The sequence below is a fragment of the Tiliqua scincoides genome, chromosome 2 (genome assembly GCF_035046505.1).
Source record: "Tiliqua scincoides isolate rTilSci1 chromosome 2, rTilSci1.hap2, whole genome shotgun sequence".
In the NCBI taxonomy this organism is placed as follows: Eukaryota; Metazoa; Chordata; class Lepidosauria; order Squamata; family Scincidae; genus Tiliqua; species Tiliqua scincoides.
The window spans coordinates 11142915-11170034 of record NC_089822.1 but is presented as its reverse complement, the minus strand read 5'-3'; the positions used below and the strand labels follow the sequence as shown (position 1 = coordinate 11170034).

Sequence of the window (27120 nt, the reverse complement as noted above, 5' to 3'; positions counted from 1 at the left end):
GCGATTGATTTAACATGAGGTGATGTAATATAGACGATGTTTTATGTCATGACTTGACTTGCCAGTTACTGTCTGAAATGTATTATACTCTGTCCTCGTGGTTAGTGGCTAGCTAGAAAAGGCACTACACTTACAGTTGTGACTGATCCATTTATGGCCCTGACAGAGACAGAGTAGTGATGACTTAGCAAGCAGGAACAGGACAAATCAGGAAACTTCTGGGCTGCTGATTGGTGAGTGGTTTTTACCAGGGGCCATATTTTCAACAGACAAGGGCTAAATGGTTAACTTTATTGGCTCTACCCACATGAGCTGAGATGCAGACATAATGCTCTTGAAACGGCTGTTCTTAGGTTTCATAGTGTTGAAACATAACCCTAGGGTGGGTTAACTGATCCTTGTGGATCATTGTATATTACAGCACCAGAGGTTTGGCAAAGCCCTTCCTTTAGGCATCTCAGATTTTTCTTTTCCTATATCCTGATTTGTGCATTGAAGTGAGCATTAGAGTAGTAAGGGCAGGGCTCTTTCATAGCCTCCCTTGCTGTGTGGACACACTGTAGCCCTTTGCCTTTAACTTAGCTTGGGTGAAAGAGGCAGAATAGCTGTGCATGGGTGTTGTTGGAAGTGAGATTGTTGGAGACTAGTGTATATTTGGTCTCTGTTTCTCCAGTTACTTATTTTAGACAGAACTGTTCATGCAAATTAAGTTGGATAATATTATTCTTCGGTGCGAGGCACAAGGTGTTCACTTCCTATGTCTTAACAGAGTCATCTTAAATGGGACATGCACTCTTAATTCTGGCAAGTGGTGAATTTGGGGAGAAACTAGCAATTCAGGTTCTTACCTTAAAACTATAAAGCAGTGGTTCCAAAACTCTCCTGGAGTTTGCGAACTGCTGTAAGTTCCTGCGGGGTAGGGGCAAAGGAAGCGACACAATCACTGCGATTGCATTGCTGCCAGGGATAAGAGGGATTAAAAAAATTTAAAATTTACCCGAGACAGCTCTGGCCTCCTGGTGGGGGGTCTGGGGAGCTTGCGGACCCCTGTGCAGGGCTCCCTGCTCTCCAAACAAGTGGCCCAGTCAAAAAAGAGCCACTTCCAGTTTTTGTTGTAGTGAAAACTGGAAGTAGTTATTTTTGACATCGCCCCTAGGAGGCCAGTACTTCATCGGGTAAGTTTTAAACATCCCCCTTTACCCCTGGCAGCAGTGTGATGGCAGTGATTGTGTCTCTGCTTTCGCCCCACCCCCACCCCTTAAGGGGGCAGAGACAGGGCTTCCCTGACTGGGGCATCACAACTGGGGCGTCCCAGTTTGGGAACCTCTTCTATAAAGTTTTGGGTTTTTACATTGTCACCCACCATCCTTTATTTTACAGACAGTTATAAGGTCTTTGCGGAAGGAACAAACACTTATTTAATGTGCAGGTCTTGTACGTTGGGTTAACCGATCCTTGTGGATCATTGTACCATATAATTATTAATATAGAACGGACTCCTGTTGATTTATAATAAATTTTTCCTTTTAATCTTGTGGGACATGCATTAATTAGTACTTACTAAATGCTTTGGTAAATGCACCTAAGAGAAAGATCATGCACCATATCAATTAGTTAGTATTAATATTTAACTTTCTGTTAGTAGGCATGTGTGCCCTCTGTCACCAAGTATGTTGAATGTCAGTTGCGGTCCAAGAAAGCATATATGAGTGGAACCACTATATTGCAGGAGCTTTTTTTTTTTTTTTTGAGGCTGGTGCCTCAGTAGTTCCAACTGCTGACAAGGCAAGCTGCTGTTTGGTATTTAAAAAATGAAAACGACACTCCAGTGAATATTCTATTCTGTGTCTATTCTGTGAATATTCACATCCTGTGAAATGTAGAATAGCGTCTAAGAAAACTGGACTAAGAATCATAAAGACCTGGGTTAACTCTTGCCTCTGTTATGAATTTACTAGATAGGTGGAGGAAGTCCAGTATCCCCCTACTTAACCCTACTTATATATACTCAACCTTACTTATATATGTGAACCACCTTGGGTCAGTGAGAAAGGTGGTATAGAAATCTTGTATAACACCATCTCCACCAACAACAATGATATATCTAATAGGGTTGTTGTAAGCACTGCAAGGTAGTGTATATGGAACACTCCGAACATTCTGAATAACTGTATGCATTCCAAAAATTATTACTGTTGTCATTATGCATGTGGCTCAACCAGGCCTGCCATGCTGGTGACCAGAATGCTGAATGCACATGGATGCACTTATCAAAATAAGACTTCCAATAATAATACTTCATAACAGAAGCAGCAATAGGAAATCTTTATATTTCCAGGCTGATTAGACATGCACTTGGTCAGGTACTCAACCGTTAGCTTGGATAAATAAAGCCATTGTCTTTTTTTCTTTTTTGAACACCTGCGTCTGATATGTTTTCTAAACCTGTGTATGTCCTGAAAATGCTTGCAGAACTTCCAGTCTACTGCCCAGTTTGCTAAAGAAGACAATGTTGCCTACCCTGTTTGTCTTACAGCTTTACATCTGCTTATATAAGTGGTGTTCTCCCATGTGCTTGTACCATTGTGGAGGAAAGAAGGTTGTTGCCCGTTTTCTCAGCCTGCTGAGATTTTTTAGCTTGTATTTAGCTCAGTAACTTAGCAGCAGTTTATGACCATAAGAAAAAAAAAGGGATGAGTGGGCAGAACTGTAATTATTCAAGTCTGAGTAGTGGCAGTTGGGCATAATTTTGGGGACAACCTTGAAGCTGTTCTAGATGTTGCTTTTGGCACTGCACTTTTCTTCCACAAAACGGCTTCTGAACTAAATCCATCTAGACAACGTATTTGGGTGATCCTTTATTGTGGAAAGGTTTTTATGGATATGTACCCAAAAATATCACCTCAAGAGGCAGACCGCAGCACATAGAATGGAGTAGATGCTAGTTTGTCTCTGTGTGAGGATGCATGCTCAATCAGCAATTTGGAACTTTATGAATTATGTTAATTGTGCCACAGCTATAGCTGACTTTGTAGTGAGCAGAGGCAAGATGATGGACCAGATGACCCAACTAGGGCTTTCAGCTACTAATTATTTTGCTTAACTTCATACAAAACAATGTATTTTCAGCTTATCTTGCTATTTTTCATGTTTGCTCTCGTTTTTCACTGTATCCAGATGTGAAATATTATTCTGCCCAGAATGCTTGGGATTGTGCTATCAGCTCCAGGTGTCTGCAGTTTTATAACACAGAGATGCCTATTTTGTGTGTATTTTTTAAAAAAATTCCCTTCCAATTTTTAATGCTGAAACTTGTAGTCTGCTTTTAACTGATAATTTGTTTTAACTCCCTACCTACTAATTGGACCAAGACATAACTTTGTATCTTAATCTCTTTCTTATTCCTCATTTTATTTCTGTTTCAATTAGTGTGCATGCCTTCAGCAAGAGACTGAGATTGTTTTTGCTATCTGTTACAATATTTGCCTTCAAGAGAAATACATTTCATGGCCTCTCTTGTCAGATGCTCAAGTAGTATTCTCTCCTTTACAATCAAAGAAAAGTGGAGTGGGTGAAGGCAAGGTAATTTGCCTTGGGTCAGGCCTTGCTGCGTTGTGCAGTTTTTTCTATTACTAGAGTTATGGAGGAGATTTACCTGTACTGACATTTTGAGCTTAATAAAAAAGTGCTTATATTTCCATCCTATGTCATATTTTTAAATTGAAAAAGAATAAGCATGGGAGTTTTAAGTAATCTGAGATGCCAAAAGAGTTAGTTAAGGCCACCATAATGCTGAAGAGTTTGACAGAAGTGCTTGCTGCGTTGTAATACCTCCAGAATCTTGATCACTCTAATCCTACTCAGTGACGTCTCTCCACCTTGCCTTACTATATTGTAGTAAAGGAGAATCACCAAGTACTTGCAACAAGACTGTAAGAGAAGCCACTGGTTTCTGACCAAGCTCCCATATATTAGCCATGATTCCACATTGTCTTGGTATCTTATAGTTATATGTATAATTTTAATTATTTACACATTTATTAATTATTTATTTATAGAATTTATATCCCACCTTTCTGTCCCTGTAAAGGGCACTCGAGGCGGCTTACAAAAGAAATCATATAAAAACATAAAATATATAAATATGTATAAAAATAAAACACACAATAAAACACAGAACCCAAAATTAAAATAAATAAAAATAATAAAAAGCCATGGCCCCTTGTGAATTTAGGTCTATATTTAGGTTAGGAATATCTTCAGAGAGTAAAGGCGCAATCCAAAGGCACCCATGGGCCAACGCAAGTCCTTTGTGCCAGCCCAGGAGGGCCTCCTCAGGAGGAAGCCATGTTGGCGCAGAGATGCACCGACACACGGAGGCTGAATCCAGCCTCTGTGGCGGCTGCCTCTGAGTGCCTTGCGTTGGCTTGGATGTGCCGACGCAAGGCTGTGAGGTAGGCAGGGAGGAGGTGGGAGGGAGGCATTCCTGGACAGGGGGAGGGCAGGCGGTGGGCGGACCTGGGGGTGGGTGGGTGGGTGGGGAGTGTGAGGCGGGGCTGGGATCCGCCAGTTATGCCAGATCCCAATCCCCGTTCCAGGGGAGAACGGAGCGGTTTAAGCCGCTCCGCTCTCCTCAGACAGACCCATAGGGGCTAGCAGCCCTTACCCGGAGGTAAGGGGAAATGTTTCCCCTTGCCTCTGGCTGAGCTGCTTATGGCCACTCTAATGTGCTGGATACAGCGCAAGCCTCCTTGCTTGCCTGTTCCAGCGCAGGTTAGGACTGTGCCCTAGGTTGCACAACTTTAGATTCCAACTGAAGAAAAGAGTAGCCTGTGCCTTCAAAGGACTTGTAATCCAATGGATCTATGACCTATATACACTGTTAACCCAGTTTAAAACTTCACTGGACTCTGGCCATTCATTGGCTGTTAGCCATGATAGCTAAATAGACTCCCCATGTCAAAAGGCAGAATAGTTCCTGAATATATAATTACTTGCAGTCTCCTTATTACCTTCTTGCCTCATGAATGTGCTTTGCTTTGGCAACAGTGACTGGCCACTGTTGGAGACAGAATGCGAGACTGAGTAGACATTTGGTCTGATTTAGCAGACTCTATTGATAGGCACATGTAGGCATTAGAGTGTACTGGGAAGCTTGTAGACTGTACTGGCAAACATGGAGATGAATACAAGGATTTTTAGCACTGAAGTGGAAACCTATACTCATGTGAAAGCCCTATATTGTGCATCAGAACCTCCTCCTGAAATTTCTTCATGCCATTAAACTAAAATATTAAAAACACTGTTCAGTTGTACAGTAGAATAGCTATAGTGGTGGTAAGTTGCAGAGCCCACAACATGCAATGTAAGCACCCCCTCCCAATTGTTGTTGTAACCATTCTGGGCAGCAATGACAATGCACAGGAGATGCTGTTTGTTCAGCAAGTGCCTACACATTGCTCTTGCTGCCCGGAATGGTTCCAACATCAAATGGGAGGGGCAGCTTACGTGGCGCATTTCAGCACCTGCATAACTTACTGTCTTGCCTCCCCTCTAGCTATGCTACTCCAGTTGTATTTAACATTATATTTCAAATCATCTCTGAATGCTTCGAAACCCTCCTTACCAAGGGGCTGGAAGGAAAGAATCTATTGATCTCCTACAAATGCAAATTTATTAAAAGAAATAGAAAGGTAAAGTTATCCTACATTTTACATTCTGTATAAAAATAAACACATGGACAAACTTTATCTTATTTGTATAGGGTCTTGTGCAGCTTGTGATTACTGCAAGTATACATTTATGATAGCACTTTGAAGAAGTTTCTTATCAGTGCCATTTTTTTTCTGTTGAAGCTTCTTTAAATAGAAAAGAAATGTCCAAGACTGATGTCAGCTTAACAGCTATAAAACTGTTACCATTTTTTCCTAGTCACTGAGTTACTACTTTTCTAATGCCAGCTACACGCACAGATTTAAAAATACCTGATTAAAACAATTCCCAGACCTTCTGTGCCAAAATCTCTTGGAAAAACCATCTGATCAACAGCTCTTCTCTGTAGTCAGACATATTAATTTCTTATTCACCTGTTCTGGCTTGATCCCCTTTTCCTTCAGCATTTGTCCTGTCTCAGAATAAATATATTTTTTTCCATCATACATTTTCTAGTGCTTTTGAAAGTTGAGAATAAACATTTATTATGTCAGTCATGTATACTTTTGTTTAGAATACCACTTCTTAGAGAATGATTACAAATGTATACCTAACAGTCTTGTAGATTAAATTCAGGAAGCCCATATGAATTAGCACTTGTAGGATGGCTAACTCTGTTGTACGTGGCCAAACTAGTCACCATCCTATCCTCATTCAGCAATTCCTTAATCATGTTTGTTTAGAACAGTGGTTGCCAAACTCACAACCACTGTTAAAAAAGTGGTCCCTGTTCAAGCCAGAGCTTACCATTCCACCTCTGCACCATGTGAATTCTCAGTAGGTCTGGGCACCAGGACAATCTGGGCAGTCGTGTCTGTTGCCTAGCATCCCAGAAGGCTGTACAACAGGACATCTGGGCGGATATGACCGCCCAGAATGTCCTAGTGCCCAGATCTACTGAGAATGCACGTGGTGCAGAGGTGGAATGGTAAAATTCGCTCATGGAGTGTAGCGCTTTCCCCAGACCTCAGCTTCGACTCCTGGACTGGGGTTTTGAAAGCCCTGGTTTAGAAAATGTTTTCTCTTCCACCTTTCCTCCATTTCCAAACTCAGTCATGCTTGATTTATTTTTATATACTTGAAGATATACATTGTTAGTGGTAGTTTTCTCTCAATAAGCAAACAGCCATTTATTTACTGACATATAGCAGCAAACAGACTGCTATGTGTTATGTCATCCAATAGATCTTTACACAAAATCAATGGCACAGTGTCATCAGTTTCAAAGGTGAAGGAGAAGGGATAAAATGCTGGCACTACTGCTGGGATCCACACAATCTGCCCCCTGCCTTCCCCATTGTTGCCCATGCAATGCTCCTGCTGCTAGCATACCTTCCCTGGCATCATCCAAGGTTCTTGGTAGCACGGTTACGATGCTGCCACTGCTTTCCAGCTGCAGCTCAGAATGGCCTGGTGGCAATGCACTCTTTGTAACAACCATTGGCCTTTTGTGACCGTAGAATCATCGTTCTGCTGTTGGAAACGGCCCATAGGATTGGACTGTTAGATTTCCCTAATCTGAGTACTTTTAAATTTTGGATATACTGAAGTTGGCTAGAGAGTCACTTTAAAGTTACATCCAAGCTTATTCAGATATAGGTCCAGCCTATTTATACATGGATTTTTTATACATGGATTTGACTCAACACGAATGGCCACTGCAAATGAGAAGAAATGTGCTGATCCCTGGAGAAGGGGAAAATGCACCCCTTAAAAATCAGTTAAAAAAACTGAACAGTCCTTTAAAAATAGCCTCCGTAATGAGGGGGGGGGCAGCTGGCTGACAATTCATCAATCCTTCTCTCTCCAGGCGACCCCTCCCTTCCCCCTGAGCACTGAAAGAAAGGTGATCACTTTGCATTGGTGAAGGGAGGGGATGAGTGAAGCACCTTTCTAAGCGCTTGGAGGAAGAATGATTGATGGATTGTCTTCTTAATGACTCTTATCTTACATCACAAAGGTCAGCAAGGCTGTTTTTAAATGACCCTATCAAAGAAACTTTGTTTTTTAAATGGATTTGCTATAGTGCATTTTTTGCCATCCAAGGGAGTGCTTGGAATGGAACCCAAGCTAATAATGAGGCTCAACCTGTTCTGTGAATTCTGTTGTGAATGGTCTTGTTCAAGGCAAAAAACTTACCGAAGGTAACCTCTTCTCAAATACCAGTTGACAAAGTTCTGTGTCGTTTATGTTGTCCTCTCTCTTATACAGATACATAGTTTGGCTTGGTTTTCCAAGTCTCTTGTTTGGTGTGCTGAATTGTTATTGCCAAGTTAGGAACTTTTGACATTTTCGATAGGGATGACTAAATGCAATTAAACAAATCAAGTAACCCATTTGGGCTGCTTGGTTCTCACCAAATATGTTTTTGTAAGTTGGGAAATGTTCCTACAACATTTCCCAGCATCCCTTCATCCCTCCACATTTTGCACTTGAGCACACGCCTCTGCACTTCCTGGCTTTGGCCAGGACCAGAAGTGAAAATGCTGAAATGCCAGGAGACAGTCTGTTCATGTGAGATTTCCCACTCACTTTCCCAGACCCAAGATTGCCATCTGAAGGGTTTGGATAAACATTTGAACTTTTCAGTGATTATTTGAGCCACGGCTTTTGGCTGGGGCTGGCAACTTGTTCAGTGCCGTAGGCCACATTGGAAACTTATCTCGAGGTGGGAAGTGATTGGCTGTTCCTGATAACATTTTCATGAATATTGTCAGGGTCATGCCGTTGGAGGTAGACGAGTTTAATCTTGACTGTTGAATGGTCCAGCCTTTGGGGTTATGACGCCATGTTTTCACTTACCGTTACTTCCATTTTACAATCCTTTCACATTTCTGACTCCTGTCCTGCTTGGGACAGATAGAATAGCAATATAGTTTTCCAACTCAGGAACAACGTGCTTGAGCTCAGTGTGCATGAATAAAGCTCTGGTAGTTTTGGAAAATTCTGTCAGTTCAACATTTCTGTGCATTAGCAAAACTTAAGAGAAAATAGAATTCCTTTATAGCTTCACCTACTCCATGAAGTCACATCATTTGTTTCTTTTTTGTATAACTTGAATGCTGTGACCTAAATCTGCTTGTTGTTTTCCATTGTTTATTCCTACCTTGCTGCTGTTCCCCCCCCCCCAATTGTTTTAACTATTTACTATTTTACTGTTTGTTACTGATTTTCTTTTGGTTTAACATTTTGGCAGCCATTTTATTATTTTACTATTTTTATTCTTTTTACTTATATTGCTTTTTACTTTTTACTTATAATGCTGTGTACTGTTTTACAATTCTGCCAGCCCAACCCTATCCAGTCCTGGCACAGTGGGGCGGCCAGGCCCACACTGTATCTGGTGTTGGATCTGAGCAGCTGGGAGGTCTCCTTGGGATAAGGGAACAAATGTTCCCTAATCCCCTTCCTGTCCTCCCATGCCCCGAAACACCCCTCCCTGCCTCAGGAGTGCCCTCTCCTGCCTACCTGCTACCTGGATCAACACTAACCTGCCCTGGCGGCCATCAGGTTGGATGCAGCACCTGCAAGATGGCACAGGTGCCAGTTCTGTCGGTGCCATTTTCTCATGCTGTGTCAAAAAGTGCTTTTCAGCTTTTACAATACCCAGCACCAGCACTGCAGACGCGGTGTCCCAGGAACTAACTAGCAATAGGATTGAATTATTTATTAGTGCTTTTATTGTAGTGGATTTAAATTTTTGTTAAAGTTTAATAGCTCTTTTTATTGTTTAGTATGTCTATTTTATGTGAGCCATCTTGGCATTCATGTTAGTGAGGGAAAAGTGGAATATAAATATTATATATTTTATACTTCAGCATATGTGTCTCTTAGGAACCAAGCTTTGATATTGTGTAGTGCAGTGGTTCTCAAACTGGTGGGTTGTGACCCACCGGTTTGTTGTAAAGCTTCCCCTGCCCCTTTTTGGGGTGGGGGAAGTGGAGAGGCAGGGAAGTGATCCCCAGGATCGCATCCCTAAGGGGGGCTGCTTGCTTCCTGGAAACCGGAAGTGCTTTGCAATGTCTCCGCTTGAACGTTCCAAGCCTCGGGGAGCGCTGCGGAGGGCTGCGCAGGGCTCCCCTCACCTCCTGCAGCCCTAACTACGTAAAAGTAAGTGCAAGCACACCCCCTTTGCCCCCCTTAGGGACATGATCCTGGGGATTGATTTCCTATCCTTGCCCCTCCCCCGCAAAGACTTACTGAGGTAGTAAAGCTCCTTCACAGTTTGAGAACCACTGGTGTAGTGACAATCCATAGGTAGAGGTAGGTGAAAACAGTTTTACTTTTTCACAGATTTTTGTATTTTCCAAAGTTAGAAGTGCAGAAAGCAGTGTTATGTGTTTTTATTCCAAGGGTGCATTTTTATAAATCATAATTGCAAATTACAATTGCTTCAAAAGTGTACTAGGTGGGTGATATAGTGTCAGCAAATGCAGCCACATACATGTAGAGGTGTTAGAGAATGGTTTTATTTTTTTACAAATTTTGTTTTATTTTTACAAAAAAATGAGAAGTACAGAAAGTAATGTGTTTTTATTTCGTCATCACTGAAAAAACCCAGCTCTATCCATAGATGGTGACTCAGCACCCTTAAGGTTGCTTGAACCTCAGTCACCAAAACTCTGTCTGTCTGTCTGTCTAATCACATATGTTATTGATTTTATGAATTTATAGCCCACCTTTCCATTTAAAAGCATCACAAGGCAGTTTATAATAAAAATCTTATATAATATTTAAATATTAAAACATAATTGGCGTGCAGTGATAAACCAACAGGTAATAAAATAGTCAATAAACGTTAGTCATATGTTGTCTTTTTTGGAAAACATGTTAAGTCATGTCAGCTGTGTTATGTACTTCGCCAGTTTTTGTTGGGTTTTTACCTAAAAAAATAAAAACCTGAGCTGTAGTTCTAGCTCTATGTAGCACTGTTTATCTGGAGGTGAATTTGACCTTGAAATTGAACAAATCAGATTCTAAAATGGATGTGCTAACTCATGTAGCACTTTTTATTTATCCACACTGCTGTGTGGGCAATCTATCTGTTGAAACCAAAAGGTCAAGAAGTCATCCCTTGGTTTGCTAAATTTGGAGGTAAAATTGGAACTATAGGAATGACCATATGATGATTTCCATGATCAATCTGATCTATCTGAACCACATAAGGCTTTGTTGTATACTTTGCAAGAAGATATACAAACTAGATTTGACAAGAACTGAATGTAGACTTGCTGTGTTCACCAACAATTAGAAATGTACTTTTAATCATGAAGCATGTTTCCTTTCCCTGGGAGTAATAACTACTAGAACCAGCTTTAAAAAATTAATAAACATACAAAAATGATATCCCGTAAGCATATAATGTGTGAATATAAGACATCAGTATATGTACTTCTGGGAAACCTGCTTAGTTGAGTTTTCCCAAACATATGTACACTAGTGCTTGATGCTCCATGTGCGCTGACACGTAACATCCAAATTCTGTATTTGGTGTGGGAAACATTGCTGTTCCACTGATGTTTCCTGCGGAGATTGTAATGCTGTCCTTAAACCGAAGGTATGAACTAAAGTGAGTGAAGGGGTTAGGCCCAAATCCTAACCAACATTTCAGTACTGACTTAGCTATGTCAGTGGGATATGTGCTGCATCCTGCAGTTGGGTGGCAGCCTTGGAGGCCTATTCAAGGTAAGGGAATGTTTATTCACTTACCTAGGAGCTGTATTGCCCTTACCCCAGTGCTGGAAAGTTGGTTAGGATTGTGCCCTTATGGGGCATATGCACCATATGCATATGCACAGCATGCAAATAATCTTCCTTTTTTGTTGGAGTTCTGATTTCACAATGTTATGTTGGTATCAGTACAATACATGTCATAGATACTGCAGAACATTTTCAAATGTGGGCTCCTTGTGTAAATCAGTGCAACTATCTTGAATGTCAGTGTACTAAACAATGGAACTGATTCATCATTGGGTGACTTCACCATTTTATTAGTCATGTGTTGTAGAAACATAGTATAAAAGATCTTAAGGTTTAGAGAAAATTGGCAGAGGGAAAAGTTAGCAGCAAGATGGAATGACTCCAAATGCCTGTATCAGACAGACTACAGGGAAAGATGTTTTGTACCTTTTCCTTCCAAAACTGAACACTGATTGGCAGCACAGCAAAAAGATATCATGGAAATGAAAAGACACTTTTGGTACTGATTCTGTGTTTAAAAACACAAAACAATTTCAAGCCTCAGTAACAGCTAGCAGCCTAAATGCTAAATACAGGCAGAATATATTTAAACCTGTAAAAGGAAGATTATTAAATGGTCAGCCAGTCATGTTTTAGCTCATAAACCATATCTAAATCTGTAAAGCAAGCTCAAAACACTGCATTGGGGTCAACCTATATAAATATTGGGATTTAAGAAAATTGAAAACAAGTTTCCACTTTGGTGAGATCTGTTTTGCTCTATAGGACATACACTCTTGTCACTGGCATTGTGAATAATAAGTGCTTTAGCCTGATATAAGCAAACTGGGCTATAGCAGGACATTTCTTTAAATCAGCTTTACGTTGCTGGTAAATTGCAAGAAAAACAAGATGCATTCTAATAGTCTGCACAATTATTGTTTCTTAGATTGTACTCCTGATCAATGTGGTCCAGGTACTGCAAGTGTGTACCCACCCTCTTTCTCTCTCCACCTACACTTTTATTGCATGTTACAACAGTCAAAATAGGCATCATGTAAGGTTCTGACTTTTATTAATAATTATCTGATTCAGACAAATAGAGCAGGGAGTTACATGCATATTAATAGCACCTCACACCACAGCTTTGAGTGTTCTCTCCAGTGGTTTAATGTAGATGTTAAACATACGAGGGGACAAAATAGAACCATGTCCCCTCATAGGGGACAAAATAGAACCATGTGGCACGCTGCAGGTCAAAAGCCAGATACAGACCAGGTGCCCCTATTAACACTTTTGGAATCTCAGCCAGGAAGGACTGTATCTATTGGAAAACACTTCCGCCAAGCCACAACCCAGCCAACTGACCCAGAAGAACACCATAGTTGATCGTTTCAAAAGCTCTCCTCCTGTATCTTTCCTGCTTGATCCTCAAAGCAAATTGTCCACCAGGGTAACCAAGAACTGTTTTCATTCTGATTTCATTTCATTCAGCCTGGTGTGAAGCCAGATTTGAAAGGGGTCCAGATAATCAGTTTCATCCAGGACCTCTAAAGCTGAGACGCCAATACCTGCTCTGTCACCTTGTCCAAAAATGAAAGATTTGAGATGGGCTAGTAGTTATTCAATATGGTGGATTTCGAGGAGGGTTTCTTCAAGCGGGGACACCTACCATCAGCTTTAACACTGGTGCAGCACCTCTTCCTTCAAGATGAATTGATTACCCTCCTTGATCATTCGGTCACCTCCCAGGCAGATCTATCAAACCAAGCTAGGAAAGGGTCAAGTGGGCAGGTGGTTGACCTTACACTGCAAAGGATCCTGTCACCATCCTCAGGTTGTTCAAATTGAAAAGAGCGCCAAAGAGCAGGACCAATCTTGACTCCACTCAATTTGAAGTCCAAGTTGTGGTGGATGTGAGCAATTTTTTTTTTTCTGTGACATGTGTAGCAGATTAGTCTCTGAGAGCAGCCGAGTTGTCACTGTTGTGGGTCAAGCCACGTATAACCCAGAATAGCTCGACCAGATGGCTTTCCACACACACAGTGGTGGCAGAGGGGGAAAAAAAAACCTCCTTTGCTTGCCATCACTGCCACAGAGTAGGTCCTGATGTGAGCTCTTACCAGTGTTTGGTGAGACTCATCACATATCGCCTGCCCCTGTTGCTCAAGGCATCTTCCTAGCAGTTTCATTGCAAGAAGCTCCCCAGTGAACCAGAGCTACTTTAGCTCTATAATGAGCCAGAAGCTGTTCAGAAGTGATCTGATCCAGAGTTCTGGACATTTTCCCATGCCAGAAGTTGAACAGGGTTTCAGATGAGTTGCCAGTATTGGGAGAATGAAAGTTCCCCAGAGCCATCAAGAATCCACCTGGATCCTTAGGCCTCCAGGAGTGGCCGTGCAATTTGGCTTTCTGCCCCCTGGTCAGATAGGCTTAAACTCTCCCAAATGCAGTTGTGGACCTGCCGTTAAGTCTGATGGGGCAAATGCCCCAGGTGCGAGCCTCTAGGACCCTGCAGAAGCCTCTCTGAGGCTCCCGGTGGGGCCAGAAACTGTGTTTTGTTTTCCCAGAAGCACAGTTTATAGTGTTGGGAACCTCAGAGAGGATTCCCCAACGCAGCTCTAGGTCGCACAAGGTTGCATGAACTTCAGGTGAGTGGGGTGTGTGTGTGTGGATTTTTGCACAGGGGCAGCAACAGCCCGTGGTGGGGACACCTTCGCAAACCTTTGCCACAGGGCATGGGGCTGGGGAAGTCCGCTGCTGCCCAAATGTGATCTGTTTGTGTCAGAGCGGTAATTATTGAACCTATGTTAATGGCAACTGGCAAGTTTTTTTTGTATTAATGAAATCCAAGGAACTACCTACTCTAGAGCAGCCATGCTGCCTTTAATGGCACAAGTAAGTGTTATGAGAATTGTACCTGAATACATCATTCCTCATGCTTTTCTTCTGAGAGCAGACTACATTAATTTCAGTCCTGGTCTGGAATTTCAAGGTGCTTAAAGGGCAAGTCTGTCCATGACATTAAAGTAACCCTAGTAACATAGATAAGTGTTGTATCTTATGTATGCTCCTGAATAGGTAAAATGAAGAATTCTCAGATTCACAGGATGTGCAAATGTAATAACTTTTGTGGTTTACTCCTTGTGTTTCAAGGCCTTTAGGCAGCCTTTTTCCTCTTCTGGGATTCTGCGCGGGTGGAATTTTGTGCAAGATCTGGCATACAGATCACAACAACAAATACACTGCTTCCTACGAGACCTGCATATGTATTCGATGCTTATTTCTCCGAACTTGGCAGAAAACATCCTTTTGTCTTCCATGTGGATATGGCCTCTTTCCAAGACAAGGCTATAGGGATAATAAATAAGGTTGTGTAGCAAAAGGCTGTGACAACCTTACCAGCAGTCACTCAGCAGTCATACCTTTTGTTTCTACAGCTTTTCTTTGTTGTTATTATATTGCCTATGATGCAATGTGGTATGCACAAGGACCACATCAGTTACATTTAAGAAGTGAAATCTTTTGCCTGGTGGCCTTTGTCATAGCTTTTGAGAAGTATCTTGAACGAGCTTGATTTCTTCGATGCAGAAAAATTTTTAGGACACAAACATGATTTAATGAAATAGAACACTTCTATAGTACCATTATGTCAGCACATAGCTTAAAATAATATTTTGTAATTTGACAAACTTCCAGAATGCAAACATTTGGAATGCGAGCTTGGAACTTTTGCAGGAGCAGGGGTCCATTACTGTTGAACTACAAAGTCTGTTAATTTTAGATTGCAAACCACAAACTAGTTGATATGGGATGATTGGGTTTACGAGTATTTACTTTCACTGCAGTCAGTTAAAATAAATCAGTTTAAATCCAGACACTTGAATTTAAACATTTGTGGATTGGTCTCTCAGAATACCCTAAAGCAGTGGTTCTCACACATTTAGCACCGGGACCCACTTTCTAGAATGAATATATGTCAGGACCCACCAGAGGTGATGTCATGACTGGAAGTGACATCATTAAGCAGGAAAATTTTTAACAATTCTAGGCTGCAATCCTACCCAGGATTAAGTCCCATTTACTATCGTTGTTAAAAGGATATATATATCGTAGCTTGTTGAAAGTACAGGTCTATAACATTTCCCCAAATGCAGTCACATACCATGGGAGCATCAAGTCTAATAGAAGAAAAATAAAATATTTAAATGAATGGGGACCCACCTGAAATTGGCTTGTGACCCACCTAGTGGGTCCCAACCCACAGTTTGAGAAACATTGCCCTAAAGTGTTGCCATTGAAAGCTCTATGCAAAACCTATTCATTCATGGTTTTTTATGAAAACATACAGGCATTTCCCTATGTCTGCAGAGGTTCCGTCCCAGAGTACCCCACAGATAAGTGAAACCACAGATATGGGGAATGTTCCCTCTTTGGGCTTCAGAATGGCCTTTTAGGCTAAAAAACAAAACACCCTGAAAGTCATATTTGGGGGGGGGGGGGCTAAAGAGCCAATGGCTGCAGGTGGATGCACCAGAGAATGTGTTCTTGGGAGGGCGCATCCACAAAACCGTGGATGCATGAAATCTTGATTATGGGATCCAAGGATACAGAGACCCCTGTAATGGGAAAGTGGAAAGTGTTCTTTTATGTTTAAATCACTTTGGAAGCCATTTTATTGGGAGGCAGCACATAGATGCTAAGTTCTTTTGTCTGGTCCATCCTCCAGCTATTTCCACCAACTCCAGTGGTGGGTGATGGATAATATTCACAGCAATCCTTGATGATCATGGTCCTTTACTTCAGGTACTAATTATTGCTGGACCCAGGACACACACTATCCTGGTCTTGGCACCTTATGATCTAGGAGGAAGGCCCCTGTCCCTTGAGTAGGCTTCTGGGGATCACCTGACCTGGGATGACACCTCTTCTCAAGGGGTACCGATACCTCCACTTGCAAGGCAGCTTTACTTGCTTCTAGTAAACTCTTCCCCTGTCACCTCCTAGTCAGCACACTGCTGGAGAGTGTTTACAGCTGCTTTTCAGCAACCAGTGTTGGTGGAATGTGTGTTCTGCCAGTGGGGCAACCCAATAAGATGGGGCTGTCATTTTAGGTCTCTGAACAGTCAGATGCTATTGATAGCTTGTCTTTAACACTGGCCACCAACAAATGCTTCAGAGGGAACAAATGAGAAATAAGGCAGCCCAGAAAATTACCTTGTTATTTCCCCTTTCCATGAAGATTCTAGATACTGGCATGTCATGATTACTTTTGTTAATTTCTATCGGTCTGCCTTTCCTTTTACAGGATTTTTTGTTCATTTTGGGGGAAAAAGCTGTAGTGTTTCTCTTCTCAGTGTTCTACAAGTTAATTGTTCATTTTATAAAATAATTACATTGTGTAATTACAGCAAGCACAATTCTACTAAAGTTAAGCACTTTTAAGCCCCATTGATTTCAGTGTATTAAGCATGTTCTCAAATCTATTTCACTGAAAACAATGGAGATGAAAGGCCCAATCCTATCAGGGTCTTACTATCCATCAGTGTTAGTCCTGGGCAAATGGTGGGAAAGCCTGCTCTTCCATTCAGTCTCTTCCTTGGCTGCCAGGAGAAACGACCAAGGCAGCATGTCGGTGGTAGCAGGGCTGGATTGGTGTGCTACAGAGGAGGATAATGACAGCAACTGGGCATGCTGAGATTGTATCCCACCTTTCCAGCCCTGACCCACCTCCAGGAGTCTCCTTGGAGTTACACAAAAGAGCTGGAGTACATGTGAACAGACCCATTTGAGACCAGGCAGCCTCCAGAGAGGTAAATAAAATTTTTTACTTGCCTCTACTGAGCTGTCTGGTGTCCCCCCCCCCCCCCCCCAAATGCATTGGCTGGTCCATTGGTGGTGATGTACATTCTGGGCTGCTGCGGATTGGATTGGGCCCTTACGTTTTGCTGGATCGGGCCCACTTTGTGAATTGTTGTTTGTAATTATGTTAGACAAAGGGTGCAATCCTAACCAACTTTTCAGCCCTGGCCTAGCTGTGCCTTTGGGGCATGTGCTGCATCCTGCAGTTGGGGGGGCAGTCATGGAGGCCTTGTCAAGGTAAGGCAATATTGGTTCCCTTACATCAGAGTTGCGTTGCCCTTACCTCAGTGCTGGAAAGTTGGTTAGGATTCTGCCCAAACTTGTAGAGGATAGATATGTCTGTGGTTGAATACAGTGTTCATGTTTCGAGGCAAATGACAGAAAAGGGCTATTTCCATCATGTCTTACCTGTGGGTTTTCTGGGAATGGTCGGCATGGTTGGAAACACGATACTAAGATAGAAGGACTGCGTCCCTGATTCAGTAGGTCTCATCTTTGTATCTGTTGTTTTATTTACTGTAGCCCAGCCTCTCTTTAAAGTCCACGACTATTGGAAGTTGTTTACTCCTGTTTTAGAGATGGGAAATCATTGCTCACTCCAAAGCAGAGTTGGGATTTAAACCCATAGCAGCAATCCTGTACACATTCAAGTGGGGTAAGGACCAGTGAAATAAAAATCTAAGAGCAGAGTCAGTCATCTCTTTTTCCCCTATCATGGGACAATTTCTGCCATAATTGCTGTGACAGATATCTGTGAAAACACTTTGAAGGAGCATTGCTGATGAGGGAACTTTGTGCCAGCAGTCTAAGTTTCTATTCCTGGGATCGCTGCCATGCAGTTCCATTGCTGGCACCATTTCACACTGTTTTTGTGTGCAGGAACTCATCTTGGGAATGAAGGCAGGAATCATCCCATGACAAGGGGAGGGGAAACGTCTGAATGGACCCAAACATTCTTTCCACTAGTCTATAATGGCTTTCTCTAGGACAAATTTGCAATTGTGTAATGTCTCATATCATTTATGAGCATATAATTTGTATTTATATAGCTCAGTATTTTATAGGGATAATAGAATATTTCTATAATCTAATATTTAGTATCTATGATTCTTAGGGCACAGTCCTTACCCACTTTCCAGCACTGGCATAGCTGTGCCAGAGGGGCATGTGTTGCATCCTGCAGTTGGGGGGCAGTCACGCAGACCTCCTCAAGGTAAGGCAATGTTTGTTCCCTTACTTTGGAGTTGCATTGCCCTTATGTCAGTGCTGGAAAGTTGGTTAGGATTGTGGCCTTAGATATTTCTATTATAGACTCAATAAGTATATTTATTCTATATTTACTACATAGCAGGGGTGGATCCAGTGCTTGTGTTGGGGGGGGGCATGAGAACTACCAACTCCAGAGCCCAGGTCAACCAGGTGGGGTACATCTGGGCTCCAGTTTGAACTTGATGGCTTCCATGGCCAAGGTTTGCTGGGTAGGTAGACCTGGGCTCCAACCTGGCCTTGGAGCCCAGATCTACTGACAGGGTAGACCTAGGCTCCCACCTGACCTTGGAGCCTGTATTGGAATTGTAGAAGATCTGGCGAGGAGGTAGGATGTGGTGTCAGCAGTGGCCCCTTTAAGGGTAAGGCCTGGACATCCAGCAGAGTGTGCTGCACAGCTGCAGCCACTTGAAGGCAATAGGGCCCTCAGGCATAAAAACACCTGATAAAGGGAGAGTTTGATGTGGGTAGCAGAAGGAGGAAAGCTTGAGGAAGGACAGACTGGATTAATGGACTGAGGAATTGATGGCTAATGGACTGGGAACCTGGTCTTGGAGCCCAGGTCTACAGACTGGGTAGACCTGGGCTCCCGCCTGGCCTTGGAGCCCAGTTCTATTGGTTGGGTAGATCTGGCTCCTATTCCAGCCAATCTCACTGGTGCCCGCCCAGTGGGTGTTCCCTGATGCCTGATTGTGCTCTCTAGCCCGGCAGGCGCACTTGCCTGCTAGCAGACAGTTTGGGGGGGGGCATGCACCCATGGTTCCCATGTTGAATCTGCCCCTGCTATATAGTATATTTGGTTGAGGAAAATGTGGTCTTTGGCTAATGGCTAAGAGACAGACCTATGACCCTATTGGCTCATCCAGGCAGCCACCTGATGCGGATTGCATCAGTGGCAGATAACAAAAGATCTTTGGGGGCAGTGGATTTTGGATGCCTTTCTCCCAACGGGCTATAGCTTCCTCCCTCCTACCTGCCTGCAGTGCCAGTCATAATGATCTGATTCCTGCTTGCTTGACTAAGGAGCAGGTCATTCCCGTCCCTACTGTTTACCTCCTGTGCTGTCATGAAACTTTTAAGGTTTTGCAGCAACATGTAAGGAACCTGATAAGGCTCATGCCACCCCTGCCCCAGATTTCCCTGCTTTGGGTAGGTGACCTTAGACAAGCCTCAGCTCCCCAGCTATCTGGGGATAATAATACTTACATACCTAACAGGATTGCTGTAAGGTATACATCAAGATAATGTAGGAGAATGGTTTGCACATTCAGAAAGTTCTGTATAAGTGCTAAAAATTATTATTGTTAGTCTATTTGGCTTTCCTTTTTTCCCCTGTCTTTTAACACTGAGATAGAAACCCTGAGCTACTTCCCTGAGATACTGGAAAAACCCTGAGATTTAACTTTTAATCCTGAGATACTGGAAAAACATTTGGAATACATGTTGATGGTGCAATTTTACATTTCAAGGTTGAATAGCAGTTTGACTCCCATGTCCATTTTCAAAGAAGGGGAGAGCTGCACAATGCATTGTAATAAAGTATCTTCTTCGAAGGTTGAGATGTTGGAATGAAGTTGGTGTGCATACTGTGACAGATTCACTGAGATATTCAGGAGAAAAAGATCAGGCAGTATATCGTATACCCACCTAGTATATTATGGGCCTATGGCCTGATCCAGCAGGGCTGTTCTTATGTTCTTATGTTCACCTATAGCTAATCAAGCAGAATGAGAATTCCTTCTCTGCTCAGGCCTTTGGAGAAGCAACAGGTGTGCCTGTGGGCAAAAGGCAGTAAAAGGAAGAAGACGGAACTGGCAACTGGAAGGTGCTCATCTGATTTTTCTCAGAAGATTAAGGGGACCCTGGAAATCCTTCAGAAGAGAGAGGATGGTTCTATGGCTTTGGTTATGAGACAAGTTCAGAAGCTGGGTGGGAAGACCCCAGGCTTTGTAGTTAAAAGCTGAACTTGGATTAGCTGTTGTGGTGATATAACCCCAGCCTAATCAACTTTATAGGAATTTCACAGGACCTGCTGAAATTTGAATGCTCAGTAGCTAAGTTACTAAGTGGAGATTTAAAGGGATATTCCCAGGCTATTTGCTATACACAGTCATAATACCAGAGTGGTGTATTTCAAGTTTGAGTCTGCACCTTTTCCATGGACAGTTGTAATTCATGTCTATATGGTATCAACCTTGAAGACTGAGATACCAGGGTGAAAGTTGGTGTGGGGGGGGGGGGGAATACCCTTCTACATTTTAAGTTCAAACCCTAGTTTGAGTCCGGTGTCTGTTTTTGACAGGTTTGGGAAAGACGTAAAGTATACCATATAGCAGAATCTCCTGGGCATTAGCACAGTGCAATGAAACTTGGTATGCTCATTTACAAAATCATCCTTCACCTGAAGTTCAACAACTTCAGTCCTTTACTTCATGTGGGGATAGGATAAAGGGGGATGTTGAAGAGCAAAGTTACAGAATAGATTTTAATGTGATATCTGAATAAGGCCTATAGTAGCTGAAGTAAGACCTATACTATAAATTGGTGAAACAGAATAATAAAGCCGTGGAAGAGGTGGCCTTCGCTGGTCTTTTTTTTTTTTTAGAGCAATTCACTGAGATTTGATAATTCACTGTATTAGAGAAAGCAAATATCTTTGAGGAAATCCTGTTCGCCTGGTATGACCCATATGGACTTTATGGCCATAAAAGAGAATTCTTTTGTCAGTTGCTCTTCTCCATTTCTCAAGTATTACAGTATAGTTCTTTGTAATCCCGTTCCCACCATAATTCACACAGGATGCAAATTTGCCAGGCCTCCATATTGCACCAGACTTGGCAGTTTAATCTCATTAGTGGCCGTGGACCCCAGAGGCAAAGCCCGGCCTATATTCCCTTCCTAACCTCACACTGTGGCCATTCCACCATTCCTACCATACTCACTGCTACACTTCAGACTCAAAGTACTTCAGACCTCCTCTGTGGTAGTGCCAAGTGTATCGAATACACTCTTAAGTGAGATCTACCAGCTCCATCTCTTGGCAACAGGTATTCTCATCTTCCAGCAGGCAGCACAAAAACATCTTCCAACAGGATATTTTTGGTGCTGCATTTTAATCAGCAATGCACTTGTGTTGCTTTTTGTATTAATTTTTTTATTACCAAAGTGTTTCAGTTGTTTATGTTGCTTCTAATTGTTTTGAGTTTAGATATACTATTGTGATGTTGGTTGATATATATTTTATTAGCTATATTGAGTATTTCTCTGAAATAAAAAAGGGAGATAAAATACTCAGGGTGGAAAATACATTAACTTTCATTCTAGCTCATTCAATTTTCTTGGCCTTCCCTTATTAGAGCCCTGAAAGTAGATTTTGCTTTCTTATTTCTTAGTATTGTTTGTTTTTGACATGATGAATAAATGAATAATACAAATTAAATGTTGAAATATTAGTGAAATCTGTAGCATTAGGCTGAATCTTTCTGTGGAATAGCAGCTTGTGTGAAACATTTGCTGTTAGTCTGAAGTAAGACTTTGGGAATAATTGATGCATACCTTCACCCCAATAAGTGACGTTCGCCTTCAGTGACCATAGGCAGTTAAAATCCTTTGTTGATGTTTTGGTCTCAAGGGACTAGCGTCACAGTTTTCAGTTTTCCTCAGTGCTTATAATTCTAACAAATGTTACCCTTTACACAATGTCTTTTGTTAAACTCTAAATTACAGTTACTATGAACTTCCTTCCGTGTCTGTATCTTAAAATCTGATGAAGAATGGGAAACTTACAGTCCAATCCTGTGAGCCTTCTGCATCAGTAGATCTTGCAATCCGCTGATTCAAAAGGCCGCATGACAGCAAAAAAGGTCATGTCCCCATCATGATGGGGTATGATGGGGCATGATGGAGAAGGAAGGGGGTGAATCCTGAGACAGTGGATCACAACAGATCCTACCCCCATAACCCTTCCCCTAAAATTCCTCCTGGCTCTACTTGGACTTCTATCAGCTCTATAGCTGGGGCGGGTCCAAGTAGCCCTATAGGTAGCCAGAAGGCCTGCATGGAGGTAAGTAAAAAACTTTCTCGTAATCTCCCTGCCCCCCAGCATAAAGCACAACCTCTGTTGCCGTGGCTACATGCTATGGCATGGCAGGGAATAGGATTGGGCTGTTAATATTCCTTTTTAGGTATACTGAGTTAATTTTTCCAGTGTCATCTATTTTCTCTTTTTAGTGATTATCTTGAAATTCAGAGTGTTCATGATGGTAGCAGCATTGAGGCTTATCTTTTTGAAATATTTTGGTCTGTATTTTCTCTGTTAAAAGGATTACTGGTTTCAGTATTGATAAATTTCTTTTGATGACCTCAACTATTTTTCATTTTCAGACTATTTTATCCAGTTACTATCTGGGCTGCCATTTCAGACCTTTGGTGGGGGGTTCTCATGATTGAATTCTCTAAATAAAACTTCTCTTTAGGAATAGAAAACTAGATATCAGGGAGAAGACTTTTAGCTTAGTGGTACGTTAAGGTAAAAATTAAAGTAAGCAGTAAAGGGGTTGGCAGACTGGGAGGCTTTGGAGAGGAAAGGAGATTTAAATCTCCTTACCACTCCATAAGCCTCCCACTCTGCAATGGGTCTTTCTGAATCTGTACCAGCTCTGTATTTGGTGCACATCCAAGGAGAGAAAGGAGGTGGGGAGACTACAAAATAAGGGGATAGGATCTGGTGTGCACCATTGATGCCAGACTCACTCCCCTGTTGAAGCCTCCCCTCCCCTCTTGAAGCATCTTGAAGCTTTTCCTCCCCCCCCCACCCAGTTTTGCCCCCTTCTCATCCTTGCAGCTGACTTATCTGCTCTGGTGGGCTCAACAGGGTCTGGTGACATCCAGGGAGGGCCGATGCCTCTTGTGGCAATGCTTCCAGAACTATGTTCTGCTGTTGCAAAGTGCTACAGCTCACAGCCCAGGCCAGAATAGGATTGGGCTACTAGTTTTCCATGTGTGCGGAATTATTTTGTATACAGCAGCGCTCAGTCCTACAGATACAAGGTTGTCATCTCAGTAAGAAATAGGTCTTGTTTTCTTTCTTACTTGGTTGTTTTTATTTTATTTTAGCTACTGGCATGGTTAAAATTTGTGGATGAATGAAATTTTGAGAGATAGGAAGTCTAGAACTACAAAATAACCAATAAACAAAACTCACATATTGAGCCCCTGAATCTGGCTTGTTTGGAAGAGCATATATAGTTTAATTTCATAGCAAATACCAGGTTCACAAATACTGATATGGATTAGCGTCACACTCTATTCTTTAAAGTGAATAAATGGGTGATATCCCCTCACCATTCTGTGAATATTATTTTTTAATGAAATGTGTCCATCTTTTGCTTTTATACTGGGTACCATAATCCTCAGTTAAATGTTGAGAATTCCCCTGCCATTCTATGGAGATTCATTATTTCTGTAGGAATTAACTCAAAGCTGTACTTTTATTTGTCCAATTATGACTGACTAAAAAAAAAAGTTGTAGATTCTAACAGGTAACAAACATGTCATTTGTTGAAACTAGGATAGTGAACCAAAAGAACTTCAGGGTTTGTACACTGCCCTATATAAATGTGGGCGCAATCCTAACCCACTTTCCAGCACCAACATAAGGGCGATGCAACTCTGAAGTAAAGGAACAAGCATGAGAAGGCCTCCGTGAGTGCCATCCAACAGCAGGATGCAGCACATGTCCCATTGGCACCGCTATGCCAGTGCTGGAAAGTTGGTTAGGATTTGGGCCTGTGATGTTAAGCACAGAATGTACCCTAGAACAGGGGTGCTCACACTTTTTTGGCTCGAGAGCTACTTTGAAACCCAGCAAGGCCCGGAGATCTACCAGAGTTTTTTTTACAATGTTCGCGCCATCATAACATATAACATTTATGTGTACAATGTATGTTGGTGTACCTTGAGTCCCACTGAGTATAAGAGAACTTACTCCTGAGTAGACATGCCTAGGATTAGGTTGTGAGGCTGCAATCCTAGCCACACTTACCTGGGAGTAAGCCCCATTGAGTACAATGGGCCTTACTCCCAGCGTTTCCTCCCAGAGGCACCTGAAGGGGGGGGGGTCGGCACTCCACGATCTACTCATTTTGCCTCACGATCCACCTATTGAGCACCCCTGCCCTAGAATGTGCCCTAGAGCTCCTAACCTGTGCTGATGCAGCTGGTCCAGCATGGTCACTCTAACCCTAAGCGCAGCCTGAGCAGGCTGCAGGTCTCCTTGAGATAAATGAACATTCGTCCCCTTATCCCAATTAAAGCCCCAGCCTGCTCATTGGGGGAACTTGGAGCTGTGCCTGCTAAATAGCTGGCACAAAGCTTGAGTTGTGTTGGGTTTTCAGGCCTGGGGAATGGCGCAGGCATTCCCACTGGCACTCCTGCCAGGAGTGCCATAAACGTGCTTTGTGGCATGTTTGCGACACCCTAGGCCAGCACAGCAGTTGCTACACCAGGGCAAAACCAGCACAGGATTGTGCTGCTAGAATCCTTTGCAACACGTAGTGATACATTGACAGGTGCATAGCAACTCCTTGAAAAAGCAGTCAGTGAGGAACCATAGGGCATGGACAGATGCAGTTGTGGGAAGACCCTCATGGGAGTCAATGCCATAACCGAGACGTTCTGTGGCACAAGTATTATAAATTATGCTTCCCAATGCCATCCCCCATCAGTGCTTCCAGCAACAGAACATGGTTTGTGGCACTGCAAAAAGCCACATTCTGTTGTGTGCTACCAAACGACTGCTCCTCTGGTGCCAATATGTTGAACAGGGATTGGGGCCACCGGGAAGTGTGTCGGGGTGGGCAGGTGGCAGGTATCGGTGGCAAAGGTGCCACCAATCTCTTATGCCCCCCCTCCTGGCCTTGCCACTTCCCTTGGGTCCACTCAGCCTTGCACCTGCCAGAAGAGCTGGCGCAGATCAGAATAGTCCCCTGGGGCAACGGGGGCTTAACTGGTGGTAAGGGAATAAAAGTTCCATTATTTCAAGGAGGCCTCCTGATTGCTTTCCTACTATAGAATGCAGTGTGTGCCTCCATGGCACGGCCGCATTGGTGCAAGTGGTGAAATTGGATTGGAGAATTAGTTGTATAATTTGATTTCCCTGAACATGGGATGGTGAACTTGGTCTTACAGATTCCCAGCTACAGTTCATTCAGATGTCTGCTGGGTGAGGTTTGCCTTGAACTGATGTTAAATGGAGACGAGTGTGTGGAAAGGAGGTACAGCTTGCAAGCCTTAGTTTCAGCTCCATATGCTGCTTGTTGCTCAGTCAGCATTTTCAGCTAACAAATGGGTAGGAAAAATATCTACAAAAAAGGTAAAAAAAAAAGAGAAAGAGCTTGGCTTGTTCAGGCATCAACAGGATATTATTAGTCCCAAGGACTGACGACAGTTTGAGAACCTGATGCGTAAAGGAAGGAAGTTTACAAACATCGTACAGAGAGCCATGTTGAGCGTTTGAAGGAAATGAGGCACATCCTGCTGCTATTGTACTTGAAGCAGCGGGACTCCCAAGGGACCGCACCAACCCATCTTGAGACCTCAGTCTGGCAACGAGTTATTTGACTCATATTTTATTTTGGTTGTTTTTGTTGCTTGTGGCTTATTGTTGCAATTGAGCTGTAGCTTATAAATAAACTGCCTGGGTCCCCCCTCCCCCCCATCTCAGCAAATGATTGATGGATTGCTGACAAATATATGAGGGGAAGCACCTACTGTTCAAGCAGTCTTCTTTCCAAATTGAATAATACCAAGACTGCAAATTCAGTTTGCTCATTCTGCAGTTGAAATCTAAAGCAGGCATTCTCAGAATTGGGACACCCAATCATGTGAGTGAGACATGTTTGAGGGGGGTCATTGGATAGGCCATGGACAGTGGCCTCTGCCTAGAAAGATGGAAGACAGGAAACCTAGGAAGAGACTGGCTGCGTGGGCACTGCTAGACATGGTGATGAACCTCCATCCTTAGCACAGAAAGTTCTGCCTCACTAACCTACTGAAGTTCTTTAAGTGTGACAGGAGACATGTAAATAGAGGCAGTCCAGTTAGCAGTAGCATTCTTGGGCTTCTTCATTCCCGGAGCACCATTTTGCTTGCCTTCCCCCCCACCCTTGACCCAGAAGTAGTTGTGGTGACATCATCACGTCACTACAATTGCTTCCAGAAACGCACCGGGAGTACAAACCTACTTCTGGAGTGATTCCACGCTGCTCTGGGCTGCCCCTCTCCTCCAAGAGGAGGAAAGACAGTCACCCAGGTTCACCACTCAGTCCATCACTGCCACTTACCAACCTCATAGGTCCGTTAGACCCAATTAGCATTAGTCTCTCACCAAAGGCTCTTCCATAAACTCAGCAGTTGTGAAGTAAGAGGATGAGGCCTTTTATGGATTGGTCACTGGATAAAGAACAGGAAGCAGAGAGCAGGAATGGGCAGTTTTCATAGTGGGGGGGAGTACGAAGTGGGGTCCTCCAGAGATTCATGTTGAGACTGGTGCTTTTAAACTTGTTCATTAAAGAACTCCATAATATGGAGTTAGGAGTAAGC

The 27120-nt window shown here is 42.7% G+C and overlaps 1 protein-coding gene across 17 annotated transcripts in view; it reads left to right on the top strand.

Annotated features, from left to right (window-relative positions):
• The window catches only part of TCF4 (transcription factor 4), a 444763-nt gene that overhangs the window by 62224 nt on the left and 355419 nt on the right, over window positions 1–27120 (top strand). For 11 of the 17 annotated variants that reach the window (XR_010793922.1, XM_066617917.1, XM_066617923.1 and 8 more), the window contains one exon: window positions 18368–18466. The exons of the other annotated variants lie outside the window; for them this stretch is intronic. Coding sequence is in view for 10 of the 11 variants with exons in the window: in XM_066617917.1 (XP_066474014.1) it covers window positions 18368–18466 (99 nt within the window). In the remaining variant the exon portion in view is untranslated. The remainder of the gene's footprint in view (window positions 1–18367; window positions 18467–27120) is intronic. 17 annotated transcript variants of the gene reach the window in all.